The sequence below is a fragment of the Anoplopoma fimbria genome, chromosome 8, assembly GCF_027596085.1.
Source record: "Anoplopoma fimbria isolate UVic2021 breed Golden Eagle Sablefish chromosome 8, Afim_UVic_2022, whole genome shotgun sequence".
Lineage (NCBI taxonomy): Eukaryota > Metazoa > Chordata > Actinopteri > Perciformes > Anoplopomatidae > Anoplopoma > Anoplopoma fimbria.
Genome location: NC_072456.1, coordinates 16,130,964 through 16,146,470, shown reverse-complemented (window position 1 = coordinate 16,146,470; position 15,507 = coordinate 16,130,964). Strand labels below are relative to the sequence as shown.

At 37.3% G+C, this 15,507-nt stretch overlaps 1 protein-coding gene across 1 annotated transcript; it reads right to left on the bottom strand.

Annotated features, from left to right (window-relative positions):
• Window positions 1-960: 960 nt before the first annotated feature.
• On the bottom strand, window positions 961-6,927 carry nmur1a (neuromedin U receptor 1a). Its single transcript, XM_054602979.1, has 2 exons — window positions 6,012-6,927; window positions 961-1,340 (listed from the first exon to the last, which is right to left on the bottom strand). The coding sequence occupies exons 1-2, from the start codon at window positions 6,925-6,927 to the stop codon at window positions 961-963; spliced, it is 1,296 nt and encodes a 431-aa protein (XP_054458954.1).
• Window positions 6,928-15,507: the final 8,580 nt, after the last annotated feature.

Below are 15,507 nucleotides of genomic sequence, written 5' to 3'. Positions count from 1 at the left end.
ACATCATACACAAATCTATGCAATCTGGACAAATGTTAAACATTGTTGGCTGATAAAAACAACGTAAGCATGTATATATATATTTGTGCAGTGACAAGTTTGTACAACAAAAATCCAAAAGCTGCTTCATATTAGAAATAATTTCAACTCAAATTCTTTTCCATAGTGATGAATAACATCTCAACACAAATAACACATATTGAACAATATAAAGCATTAAGACAGTTAGCAGAAACTACTTTAACACATAAACACGAGTGTAAACAGTTCACAGGGCGGACAAGCATTATTATCTGAACAGGTCAATATAGTATACAGTATATACTCACAGATCAATGCAAATCTTGCAAATGATCTTTGACATTTCATTTACAAATGATTTGATATAATTAATTCCTGCACATACAGTTTGGCTTACCTGGGCTTATACTCTAGTTCACGCAGAAACTTTAGTTTATTGTTACTTAACACCATTGTGTTTCACATATTCTCACAAGTATATGTATATATATATATCTAAAGTATACTTTTTCATCCTCTTTCTGGCTTGGAAAAACCTTTATAACTTCTATTTTTATTATAAATGCCAGGATTTTTGTAAACTGTATTGTCATCATTTGAACATATTTTCAATATCTGTTTTCATAAAAATTGCTTCAGACATTGAACATTGACATTGATTGGATGTTATCTGTGCTGGAAAATTTAAGACGACATTCTAGTGTACATTCCTGCATCATTTCCGAAGGATGGGGCCTGAATCTAAGCTGCCTAGGCATGTTTGTAAAAGTATGTGATTTGCTGAGTTACTTAGCATAGCAGCACTTACACAACACTGCAGTTTGACAGCTTTAGCTTTTTCTGCAGTTCTTCCAAGCAGACTATTGAAGGTTAGCTTGTGTACCTGCATCATGCAAACAATATCTCCCCCTTCACATACCCTTTGAGTAGCTTTTAACACTAAAAACATGTTTCATCTTTAATTCTCACTTCTCTATCTTCTGCCTCGGCTTCAACAACAGCAGCGCCATTGCTGAGCGGCACATCACTCAGGGTGCTGCGGAGCGTCACCCGGGTGACACTGAGGGAGTGCTTTCTGGGACCGATGTTGTGAGGACGATGGCACATGACCTCCTTGAACATTTCTCTAAAGCGTGTGGACATGAGGTTGTACAGAATTGGGTTGACTGCTGAGCTAAGGTAGAAAAACACTCCTGAGATGATGTGCACATACTGGAAGATTTCCAGGTGGTTGTCAGTCCAGTCATTAATGAAACTCCACATGAGGCGGTCAGTGTGAAACGGGGCCCAGCAGATCCCGAAAACCACCACTAAAACAACTGGGAAAACAGCAAGAGACATTGGTAGAGGAGGATTTAATAGCAGTAGATTGATTGATGTTGCTAACATGCTGTTACGTACAGTGTCTTGTATACATGTTGTAGGCCTACATGTATTGTGTTCTGTTTTGTGTTGTTGGTTTGTGTTGTTGTTCTGTCTCCTCCCACTGTTTTCATTCTCCTCCTTCTCAGATGTGCGCACCTGGTTCCAATCATTGATCATCACCACACCTGTTCCAGATCTCCTATCAGCCATTCCCCTTTAAATAGCCCCCATTTGTGTTAGAGAAGGTTGTTGCTTTTTGGGTTGAGCTGTGGCAGAGCTCTGGTTGAGCTCTGGTTGATTTTGCTTGTTTTTGCTGGTTCATTGATGAATCTTTAGTTAAAACACCTTTGTTAAAACCATTTGCTTTAGCAGCCTACTTTTGTTTTGTCTTGTGTTAATTCTTTGTTGTGCGCACAGGGACAAACGAGGATAGGTAAGATACCCTGGGTATACATATTACATGCACGTAGGTTTACCTTTTGTTAAAACCCCAGATTAGAGTGAGCACCACCCGCTGTACTTTTGGGTGCTTAGCACCTGTCAATGGGGGTGGGTTTATTTATGTTCTTTTCTTTGGTGCCACTGACAGTCCTCTTTGATCCCTGTGTCTGTAAATACTTTCTTTAATTCATATTGGGTCCTGGTTTTGTGTGACTACACCCTCACTTGCTCAACCTGTTGCATTATGTTACGTCCTTCTACTCCGAGCCACCAAGGGGGCGTAACACATGCTCTCTCTGCTGTCAATGGACTTCCTCTCTGGGGGCTGTGGGTCAGTGATGCAGAGAATATCTGTTCTGAGTGCACAGCCTTTGGATTTGGTCCTATACATCAGTGTTAAATAAACCTTTGAGTTCATAATCAGAAAATGCTTCTTTCTGTGTTTTATACAGTACCAGTCAAAAGTTTGGACACACCTTCTCATTCAACTACTTTGAAGAATCTAAAATATAAAACATATTCTGGTTTGTTGAGCATTTGTTTACCACATAATTCCATATGTGTCCCTTCATAGTTTGGATGTCTTCAATATTAATCTACAATGTAGAAAAAATAAAAATAAAGAAAAACCATTGAATGAGAAGGTGTGTCCAAACTTTTGACTGGTACTGTATAATTGGTATTTGTCCCAATAGTCTTCCCTAACACCTCTCCTGGTTTTGGAGTGGCCCTCATCAGCTTGTCTGCAGGATGAAACACATGACATGACTTAAATGCATCATCAGTAATCAAAGCAAAATAAAAATTGCAGTGATGTTTAAAAATGTCAAGGCCTAAACTGTGTACCACTCCCTGCAAGCTCCTTCCCAAGTTCTACTAGTTCACTGTATGATATTAAAGAATTAATGCCAACTTCAGCAATAGTTCCTAATGTTGATACATTTTCATTATCAAACAGGTTAGTTTGTCAAGGTTTGATTTTTAGTTGAACAAGGCATGTTACAGCCATGTATATTTTATTTGTGAAATGTCATTTTTGTCGTAATATTATTAGTATTGGACAAAATTGCAAATTTGCAAACAATGAGAATTGGTTGAAATAGCATTTATTTTTGCAATTACAAGATCACAAATCCATAGAGGGAGAGTTTTTTCAAGTCTTTACTACACAGAAATGTCTTATCTGTAGATATCCGCTTCAAGCATGATCACTCCTCTGTTACTAATTCGACAAACACACCACGTATTTGGGCGTCATTACTCCTGTCTTTCAGTTTGTAAAACAGGAAAATCATGGCAGCTGTTTCGGACTTGTGGAAAATCAAACTCCTCCGTGAAATCAGTTTGTATAGACATTTCAAGAAATAAGCCATGCTGTTGCTGAATCATGCTTTAATCTATATCATGTAACCATCTCCATTAAGCATCCAATTTAACACAATATGTGATATGATTTTGAGTATTAATGTGAGTTATTAGAGCATTTGTCTGTTTAAAAAATATTATATGGTATTATAGTATATGGTAATTATTTAATCATGAAATCTATAAGATATGCTATTTTACAGTATAATACAGTACATTTTTACATATAGTGAATTAATTTACTATATGTCCAGAAAAAAGGTTAAGTCGAACATTCAAATTCATGCAGTTAAACACGTCTTTGTCCAGGAGCTCTGCTGCTCCTACTACTCATCAGCAGCTGGAGGTGTTCATGGTGTCATAATCAAAAGTAGTCACTGACCGATGGTATTTGAAATGCCTACCTTCTCTTCGCTGTGTTTCTCTGAAGATTAGGCTTCCTGTCTCTCAGACAATTGATAACAATCTTTATGGATTGCTCTGCCCTTTTTATATATCTATATCTAATATATCAATAAATCTAACCTTAATAAGCAATCATCTAGTAAAATTTAACAATAATACTTTTAATTAATTAATAAAAAAACGTAATATTAACATCAAATAAAAAGCTGCTAGACTGTCGGGACATATTTTTGTGAATAAAATTAAGAAAAACTGCAATGCAGCAATTATTTCTGGGAATATCGACACAGACACCCAGTTTGCATTGGGTGAATATGTATAGATATAACATCCTGCTTTTTTACATTAACTTCTAACTATATTGTTTAGACCATAACTCTGTATGTTAATCAACAGGTAAATCTGCCCAACAGGGACCCAAATTAAAGCAACTCACTACATTTACTGTAGTTGCTGCTGTAATTGAGTAAATTAAAGGAGTACATTTTTAGTAGTTTTTAAAAGCCTGTAATTTTAGTTCTACTTGAGTAATTACTTTTTGGCCAGACTGCTACATACAAGGCTATTAGTGATTTACAGTGAAACCATATATCCATTCTGGATATTAATGACACAAGATTTCTTGGTAAGATTTTAAATGGACCACAAACCTAGGACTAATAGGGTATTTGCAAATACTTTACCAGAAGTAGTGAAAATGTAGGGATGTTAGAGCATGCATAAAACCATTGTTATTCAGTTAATTATTTCTCAATAAAAATATAGTTGTCACACAGACAAATTTGTACTTATCAATAATTGGGTAAAACTGATAAACAACTGAAACCACTGTGTGGACTCTATAGAATGCATTATCTTAGCAATAATATGAACAATACAAAATATAGCTTTTGTGTTTATGTGAAATAGCTTTTTTCAAATTAAGTAAAATCCTTCAAATACATAGGTATTGTAACCTACTCAATGATGCCTTCACATTGCACCTTTCTTTTAGATATGTATATGTTGTTGTATTAATAAACAAAATTGCTAAACAAATTGTTATAGTCACCTGCTCTTTAATCAGAAATCAATCAATCAAAGAAATAGCAAAACAAATACAATAGTCACAACCTTTTATATTTAATAATAGAGTTGCAACATGACATAAAACAACTTCAGCAATCATTGATGTTAAATGCTCTCCGTTACACAAACCCTGCCCTAACTGAAAACATCACTTTTTTTTTTTTTTTTTTTTTTTTTTTTTTTTTACAGAATAAGCCTGTAGAGAGCAGTTTCTAATTATTATAATCTAATCTGTGCCAAAGAAAAATAAAGCAAGCTTCCAAACCTTTCTCAAAATTCCTCAGTATAGGGCAAGGTTTGTGTATTACATTATGATCCCATTGATTGATAGTAAAACATTTCACAAAGCAGGATTAGTTTGTCAGATATTGAATAACTTCTAAAAATGTATTAATTATTAACATTTTCTCCCATTTTTTTTGTTGAAAAGACTGACTTTCATTATGAACCTCAATAAGTTTACTTGTAAGCTATAAGATAACATACCCTTTCGCTGATGAAGGTGGAGACAACGTCTCATCTAGCCTCGTTGTTCTCGAAGAAAAAATTGGAAAATCTAGTCCATTTCTATCAAAAAGGAAGATGTAGGTCATATTAGTACATTTGAGGTGCTATTAGTTTGTATGTAACAATGCTATGATGTTAATTTAACCCGAACAGCCAGGCCAAACACAAGTCTGCCTGCACAGAGCAGCCTGATTGTCTTGACAGTTTTCAGGTAATGGCTAACCTTCATGTTGACACAAAGCTTTGTTATCAAGCACAGGAAGGAAACTATTAAACATTAATATTAGCAGATTTACCGTTTGCCCAAACGTTGGTTTTCATGTGAAAGACAAAATACATTACTAAAAAACAAACTACAAAACTACCCAAATAAATGCTGTTGAACATCCAAACCACACGTTTGGGAAGATAACTAACGTTAACATGATTTTAGCTTGCTGCTTCACTGCTCTTGTGAATGTTAGCTTTCAAGTGAAAAGTTCAATAGATGCTAAATTACATATAAGAGCTAAATAAATGTTACTGACCTCACTATTACTGCCTATATCTATATCTGCCATTAAATCTAAATAAAATTGAACTTACTGGGTTCATGTTGTCACGATGGTCCAAGCATGGCAGGTCCATTCACGGAAGAACTGAAGAGGGTATGTGGATTGCAAATTTCTTGGCACGGTTTACAAATCCTTATGCACAAATTGCGTATCTGAAGACACAGTTTACGAATCTGTGCACATGGATTACGGAGGGCGCAGTTTACAAATTTGTTTGCAGGGATTTACACATCAAGTTTATTATTCACGTGACCTGAACTGGGTCCGTACTTGTTTGATACTCACATAACATTTTTGTGACCTGCCGGCGACGTGCCTTCTGCTGCTGTGTCCGGACATTACAGAAGCTGTCCTGTCCAAAGCCCTTCTTGGCCTCCAATTGACGCATCTTCTCCTGCTTCAGCTGCAACCCAATGAGCAGGTAGAGAACGCTGATGGTGAGCATGGGCAGCATGAAAAATAGCAAGGTGGTCACCTGGATGGTCAGGTTGTATATCCAGCGCGGTTTCACCAGCATACAGATTGCTGAGTCAGGGATCTCCACAGTGATGTTCCCTGAATGACTGGTGTAGCGACTATGAAGGACGGCAATCCCATGCAGACTTGTGTTCGGCAAAGCACACAACACCGAGACACCCCACACCGTAAGGATGACCCGCTTGGCATGGGTGCGCGTCACAACGTACTTTGCGCGTAGCGGGTGCACCACAGCGATGTAACGCTCCACACTCAGTGCTGTCACGTTGAGGATAGAGGCCAAGCACACAGTCTCGAATATGAACGTTTTAAAGTAGCAGCCGCCATTCCCCAGGAGGAAGGGGTAGTTCTGCCACAGCTCATACAGCTCTAATGGCATGCCCAGGAGCAGCACCAGCAGGTCTGACACCCCCAAGCTGAACAAGTAGTAGTTAGTTGGCGTCCACATCACTTTGTTGCGTGCAATGACAGTGCAAGTCAGCACATTCCCCACCACACCTACCAAGAAGATGACCAGGTAGATAAGGCAGACGGGAAGGAACACAGATGATCGACGAGGCCCCAGATATTTCTCCAGGTACTCTTCTTCTGTCAGACATGCATCATCCAGATCAACGTGGCTTCTGTTCATGCCAGAGGTCAGATTGACACACTTTTCCCCAGGAGGACATGGCCAACCATCTTTTTCACCTATTAGATCAAAGGAGCAGTTGAAAGCTGACATCCTGCTGAAGTAATTAGACTTGCTATCTGAGGAAAGAAAGATGAAACGGACATCAATATGAAAATTTGTAATTAATAATGATATTTATAAAAAATGGATTTCTAACCATGTTTGATCAGGAATCAACATTTTGTTGATTACTGCCAATGTAGGTGTAGACAAGAATAGGGCAAGAGTTGTTCCACATGTTGACCTTAAGTTTGCTGACCAATTTCAAAAACTCTGGATTTGATTAGCTATGACGGTTGTTTCTGCTAATTAATTTTGAATTGGCTTCCGACAGTGAGCAGAAGACTGAGTGATTGAATAAGCTTGAATTGCCATCTGTTTGCTGCCCTTTAAGTAGAACTCAAATTTGAATGTGAAAGGGTACATATGTAGGGACAAACTCACAGATAGTCTTTCAGCTCATTGTTTTGTTTTTACAGTCCACAACTATACTGTTCTGGTTTTGTGTCAGCGTTCTTCTTAGAATGTTTTTCAGCTGCACTAGGCAGCTGTTTTCATCAAAAAAGCCCTCACTGTAAACCCCTACCTGCTTGACGCCAAACAACAGACAGACAGAGTAAGCGGCTAGCTGGTGAACATTGTGGAGCATTCAGTTGCTTAAGAGCTAGATATTTTTCTCTGTAGTTGGTGGAAACCAAAAAAGAGCTGGAAGGGGAATGAATATTGCACTTTCATTCACTCAAATTAATGCTGATGTTTCGCTATGTCAATGTGTGTAAACAGCATGGTCCACAAGTGGCAACAAAACCCCCAACCTCAGTTAATATACATTTAAAACGGACCACGAATATATAGTTCTATTTATTTATTTTATTCAAAGGGTTGGTAATTTCCTTAAACAGCTGGCCACTGTAGTTTTCAGTAAACATTACACAAAAGAGAGTAAATAGCACATGTTATTTGGACTATTTTTACACAAAGTATATACTACCACATCGCCTGTCTTTATGGTAATGAATGAACATTTCCCCCAGTGCAATCGTGTGGCTCATTGATGCGTTGTTTTGTAGTTTAGACAAAAGTGGAGGACTTTGACTCAGAGAAATGAGCTTCTGTATGGTATATCAGACCTCATATACAAAGGATCAAATTTTTGTTAGAATTGGTCTTTTGATGGCATTTATTGAAAATAACAAATATGGAATATTACAAAATGTATAATTTCACTTGTTATAGCATTTCTTTGAACTGTCCAGTTTGTGTTACACTGGCAAGAGGACAGGGAAATGGCAGGGGAAGGCTTTAGAGCAAGTGCACCCAGGAAGACTGCAATAAAAGGTCTCATGTGATAGTCTTTATTCCATTACCTTGACGGTTTACAGCTCAGTGGGTGGAGAGTGGCAGTGGCGGGGGCTCTATTCCTTGTGAGTCACTTACATGATGAAAGGCACTTTTCTGAGTGTGTTTCCCTACTGGGATATCTATTCTATTAACTGTACAGTGTGTACTCAAAGAAACGAGTCACTAGATTGAAGTGGCCCATGATGGTAAGTGCAATAGCTGTATTTACCTTGAGTCACATCCTTCTAGGAGACACATTCTTATTCATATTCATTATATATCAGTTCTTTACTTATCCAGTGCAAATTCAATTAGCAACACAGTTACACACACATTACCCCTGAAATATAGGGTATGTTATGCACCAGACAATTGTTTCCCATGACTGGTTGCCGGGCAACCAGTAGATACTCCATGAAATTACAATTCCCAGCCAAGATATTTTTTGTCACATAACATAAAAAAAAAATGTCATGTATAGATTAAACACATGGAATTTACACATGAAGCTTCAGAGATGTGTGTAAGTAGATTTTGTTACCTTTAGACAGAAGGCTAGCTTTTTCTAAAAAAGTGCATTATAATATACCCCTGTAGCTGCAGCTCAGTGCTAAACAGCACTGAGCTGCAGCTACAGCTACAGCACCACCCCCCATCAAGCTGCTGAAAATTCCACTGATACACTTTATACTCTGTTTGCACTGCCAAAACCAATGTACCAAGTAAAGTTTTCATTCCTTTTGTGTATTTTTATCTGTATATTGTTGTTATTGTGTTGTATATTGTTGTTATTGTGTTTGTTGTTCGCTGCTGCTGGCTGGCTGAGGGCTACCAAACGAAATTTCGTTGTATCACTACAATGACAATAAAAATCTCTTTATCTTATCTTCATCTTTATTATCGTGGCAGAGATAAATTAAAAGATTCTCATAAGCAGCAGTATGTCCTTGAGATGTACTGTACCTGCTGTTCAAAGAAACACTCATCAGAAATCAGGGACTTATTGTATATAAAAAATATTGAGGATTTTGAAGTTCAAGTCAAAGGAAAGTAATTTGGTAATAGTCATATTCCAGCGTGAAGGGCTTCATAGAAGGTTAAAAACATCCGTCATGTTGACAATTCCATCATTAAATAACTGTTTGCAAGTAAAGGATTTAGAATGTAATGATATTACCATTTTTCCAACTGAGAGCAGGATGATGAGAGACAGGAAAAGGCTTTACTTCCAGTTTAATGAATGACTGTTGATGATAAGCAGGAATACCCAATCATGATTCTTCCATACATTTACATATATCAGTCAGATCTTTTCTGTCTCCTGTATAGAGTTACTGAATTATGAATTTCATAAGGATACATTTAGTATCTCTGAGTTTGAAACACAATAAATGGTATGGCAATTACTGAACAGTGATGGCACATCCATTGCTTCACATCAAATTGCATACAATAAACCACTACCATGTGGCTTTAGGGTGCAGCAACTGCGGTGTAATGAATTACTCATTTTATTAATAGAATGTTCATACTGTAGCCCCAATGTTTTATTATTGGAATATTTTCATGCTAAACACATCTTACTCATCTAAAACTTTTGTAAATATTTCTACCAGGTGGATCATGCCATATCTGTGTCTGTCCAAAGCTAATCTTGCACTCTGCTGCAGTAAACTGCAAAACGCTCAAGTAACATTTTCAAAACACTGTTGTGTAAATATTTTAATTACACAATAAAGCAGTGGTCATTGCAGACACCCCTGGCACTAACTGCACTCTACCCAGTGCACCTTTCTAGTTTTTATGCTATCCATACAGTGTGTATCTGTACAGTTAAACTTATTTTTTCATATTTGGTATTGTTTTCAAGTTGAAAGCAGGAGGATAGAGATGACGCACCAAGTTCTATTTTTGTTGAAATGTAGTAAATCTTATTTGGATTGTATGATTTTTGGCTCAATGAGCCACCAGGACTACTCTTACTGAGTAAGAGTCCATTCAAAAAGGTAGAATACATTTTTTTTTTTAACAGATGCATTTTTTCCCTTCATTGTTGTTCTGTAGTGTAATGATATTTCAGGGGTTTTACTTCGATGACTTTCCCCCTACAATCCTGTTACGCTGATCTTGGCAGTGGCTTTAACAGACAGATAGCACTTTGGTAAATGAAGGTGACAGATTAGACACAAATTAAGTTATAGCCTGAGTGATCTAACCTAAGCAAATTGTATTTTGATGGTTTCACGCACAAATGTTAGAGAAACTGAAATAAACTGAATTACCAGAAATGTGTGTTAATTTATGAACAACATTTTACAATAGAATGTTATTATAAACAGTACTGAGATGAGCACTGCATGCTCATCTTAGTATATTAGCATCATGAAAGGATAAATGTTTTAATAAATATGTAATACATATTATTTAAAAAACACTTAAAACAACAAAACATTGAAATTGAAATGCTTTGAATTACAAAACAATACATTGACCAATAACATGATGATTCCCACTAGGGTCTTTTACATTTTTGAGGCACTCAATCATAAAGTGATGTTATTTGTAGATAGTGGATATACATCACAGTCTCTTATTCCTACACTCATGATGATTAGCTTTCAAAAGAGCGTAAAGCTTCTTACCTCTAATGTGTTTTCTTGTTGTTATTCCCTTTATAAACACAGACCAATTTCTTGACTGGAGTGTGAACAATGTGCTGCTCTCCCAGTCTAGTCTCCTCCTGATCTGTCGCTCTCTATTCGAGCCTCACTCATGATCTCACACACACACACACACACACACACACACACACACACACACAAAATATGCTCTCTCACTATCATTCTCCCTCACCACCACCATTTCAATACCGCCCGTTCAAACCTTAATTTATAACTCTGCCCACACTTACTAGTATAATTACTATCAATAACGTATGGCCAAGAGTCTTGTGCCTTCCACACTAAGATGACACTCCTTCAATGCTGAGAGCAAAAAAAACTGATGCATGATTACTGAGCTCCATATCTTACGGTCTGAACTACTTGTTGCCTGCTTCTATGTAATGGGTTATTGCGTTAATGGCTGTCAATTTACCCCTTGCAAAGCGCTGCAAAGCGCTGCTACTCCGTCACCCTGTCAGAGCTACCATGGAGCATGTACTGTCACTAACTGCACTCCCTGCATAAATATTATCTCATTTTTTGCAAAAACAAAAACCAAAAAATTGAAAAGAGAAGCAGACAGACAAGGTCTACAATACATGTTGGAATATATCCAGGATGTCAAAGTGATACAACAGCAAAAACACACATCAGCTGATGATAGGGAAAGAAGACGATGACACACTTCCTGTGAAGCTGGGAGGTCTTATTCACTGTTACAGTCATTTAAAAGCAAAAGCAGCTTGTGTATTTTGGCACAGTTACTGGTAATTGCTCTCCGTTTAACACTACCTACGTTTATAGAGCCTAGAACCTCTCATAGCACTCAATACCTGAATTAAGTTTTGGTTCAACAAGGGAGAGCAGTGTATGATACCCCAAAGACAGAGAATCGGATATATTGTTAGAAGAACATCAATTTATTCTTTTTTCCCTGAACTGTCAGCAAAACAATAGTTAAAACAGGAATACATACTTAAATAATAACGTAGTTATTAAAACGTTATTGTAAAATAAGTCAATAAAACAGTTAACAGTTATTGATAGAACAGGTTGCTTTACAGCTCTGTTTTTTGTGAGGAAGGGCACGGTACAATAGTCCTCACCACTGTAATGGTCCATTGTGTCTAGCTACTGGCCAGTAGCATTGTCCAAAGCAGGTGAGCAGATAGTCTTGTTTTACGTGTGGCTCCATCCTGACACAACTCTGACGGCTTAGTTAGTGGCCCTACATTTCAAACTATAGCGCTCCAGGTACACTTGTAGGGTCAGGACATGTCACGGACAGCTTATCAGTTACCGCTTGTTACGTGCATAAAGTGTCTTTTCAAAATAACCTTCAAGATAGGTTTACTTTTAGGTATACTTGTTTAGGTTTATGATCAATAAAATGTCCTATTTGTAATGTCCAATTGTCTTTGCTTTTTCTAACAAATTCAAGCTTGACTTATGCCCGAGTGAAATCACTTGTTGCTGGCTAGAGTTTTCTGACATACTACTACCATTATGGTAATAATGGAAGTAGTAGTAGCAATCGCTATATTGTCCAGACCTAAATCATCCAATCTCTGGTTAGCCAAACTCACCTACAGCCTCTTTAGTTTGGGCTGTTACACAACAAAATATTTTTGGTATTTATGCTGCTTGTCATTGCAAGGCTATGCGTGTGAAACCTGTTGTACACACTGAATCTAAATAGGACATGTTATAATATGTCCACTCTAAGAAACCTGTAATACATAAAAGTATACATATTTTGATGTCTTTATTGTCTCTGGAATCTTATACCTCTTTGTATAAGATATGTCTTCTGCCATATCTTTGCCTCGATTTTGAAAACACTGCTTCAATGAGTTGATGTAAAACATCTGTGGTATGTTTAGAAATTCCATCACCATCATCTTGGCCACCTCCTTGAATTTTTTATGTTAAGGGAGATTTGCCAACAATTTTGTGAGCATTTTATTGTCTTCTTCAGCTTCCTCCTGAGCTATGCAGCTGTCTCCTAATTTTTCTCTCTGTTGGGAATCTTGCATTTTTTATTAAGGCATGCATGGCCTTTAAATTAACCAGGACAGTATTGGTTTTGAGTTTTCTAACTAATTTAGTGCACAGTGAGGGGGAAATTTTGATTTCTGTGGTAATTGAAGAAGAATTTTGCGACCTGGCAAATGCAAATATTACAAAGTGCTTCAAACCTTTGCCAGCGGTTTTACTCCCATTTGACAGAGGGATAGTGTTGAGCATGTGGCCAGAGCATATGTGTAACAGATATGAGAAGCCCTTTCCAAGTAGCTGACAATGCTCACCTGTTGAAAGACAGAAGAAAACTTTGGAGAACTGCAATAATTGTGCCAAGCAAGGCAACGCACCACCTCACTTTATCTCATGGGGAAACAGATGTAAACAAATGATGATCGACATGGCGTTACTACTTAAGCTTAACATTAGATTTAGTGACATATCGCTGTACACCGAAATACACTTATCAAGATGCTGAATTCATGTGTACAGTTGGAACAACACATATAATGTTTTCATATGGAGCAGAAAAATCATCAATTGTTTTGGTGGATGGAAATCTATAAAACTTGACATTTTCCAGTACGACTTATTATTGTAACACGTTAAAAGTTTATATTGCTTCTGATGCAGCTTGGCTAGCAGCTTTCACACAGTCTTTGAGATAAGATAGGCTAACTGCACTGACCCACTGTATATCTGTAGCCTACTGAATACACAGACTTGAAATTATTATAGTTCTGTACCATCTACCTATGTTTAACTTAACAAACAAACATATTTTTTCCTATAAACGTGAGATTGTGCCTTTGATTAGCATTAATGAGAAGGTTGAAAGTAGTAGGTCATTGATTAAATCATTTAAAATGGCTTTATTTTGGTTCATCTTACAGGCCGAAGAGCAGAGTTCCATGGAACATGTAAAATGACGCGTGAGAGATGTAACAAATATTTTTTTCAGGGAAATCTTATTTGTCTTTACTTCACCTTAACTTAACACTCACCCTATAATTTGAAGCTCGGTCACCTACTTCACCTCAGGAAGCCCTGCTCAAAATAAAGGATCCTGATTCAAAGCAGAAAAAAATTACTTTTGCTCAATACTTTAAGAAAACCTCAACTTTGATGTTATGCACTGGATTATTTTCCACTTTATCCATTCTTTCTTGAGCTGCTCATCCACAAGTCTTGTGCTGTAGCTGACTGGTTTATGTTGGTGATGGAACCCAAAATGTGCCTTCAGTGAAGGTTGATTCATGGTTTGTTTTGTTGGAGCTTGTGATGAAAATCACCTAAAACATATATTTTTTTATGCTGTGTCCTGATCCACACTATAAAATAAAAGGTTTCAGTGTAGGCATATTATTGTACATTTGTCTTAGTCTTAGTTAGTTTAATACATTGTGTTAGTCTGATCTTTTGAAAAAATCCCATTATGCTTGGTTACTAGCCAGCTAGAGCAGCGTTTTCTACAGGTGTCAATTGGTTGGTCCACCACTTTGGTCCAGACTGAAAATATCTAAACCAGGGGTCTTCAACGTTTTTCAGGCCAAGGACCCCCAAACTGATGATGGAGCAGGGACCCCCTACTATATATATTGTATAAAATTGTGTTTTATATTAAACTGGGCCTAGTGCCATGTATAAACATACCTTGTTATTGTGCATTCAATACTAAGCTATTCAAATAATACACAGGTTCATATATTCATGTTTTTATTTTAAACATGTGCAAGGTACAGTGAGTAGGGAGGCCGTGCCACTGCCATGCATGAACACACCTGGTCACTGATACCAATGCCAATATATACATTGTCTGTCAATTGCATGATAATCATGCATACAAGCTATTCAAATAATACACAGGTTCATATATTCAAATTGACGTTAAACATAAATGTGGAAACGAAAATGAGTGATGGCCTATTAGTGCCACTGCCATGCATAAACATACCTGGTATCTTGCATACTGAGCTATTAAAATAATGGACAGATTCATGTTTTTTTTTTAAACATACATGTAGGGGGACAGATTTTTTAGCCAGGAATATCTTGCAAAAATGATTGCACAAGGATTCGTGGGTGAAGTAAATGTCGTTGTTTTTTCACTTTTTTCATTTTTATTTTTTTACAATGGTATCTTCTTTTTAAATAATATGGCAGCGTGCGTCCTCGTCTGGGATCTTAGTCAGCATGTAACATGCGGCCTCGTGATTGGCTCAGCTGCGATAGGGGCGGGGCCTCCTCTTTGAGGGACAGGTCCAGGCTAGTCTCACTGTGAGTGAACCGCGGCCGGCTGGAAAGAGCTGCTGCGTGTCGCTCCATTCCTACAATATGTTGGATTCATGTTAATGTGTATTTAAAGACATTTACATCTGTGGGAAAAAAATGGGGCGAAAAAAACATTTTAAAAATATGAAAAATTGTCTAATCAACCAAAGATTTCGCGGACCCCCTGCAGTACCTCCGCGGAACCGCTAGGGGTCGCGGACCCCCTGTTGAAGACCTCTGATCTAAACTATTAAAATGTTGTACAAACATGTAGTTCCCAGAGAATGAATGAAGCCTACTGAGTTTTCCTCTAGCACCATCATGAGGTCATATC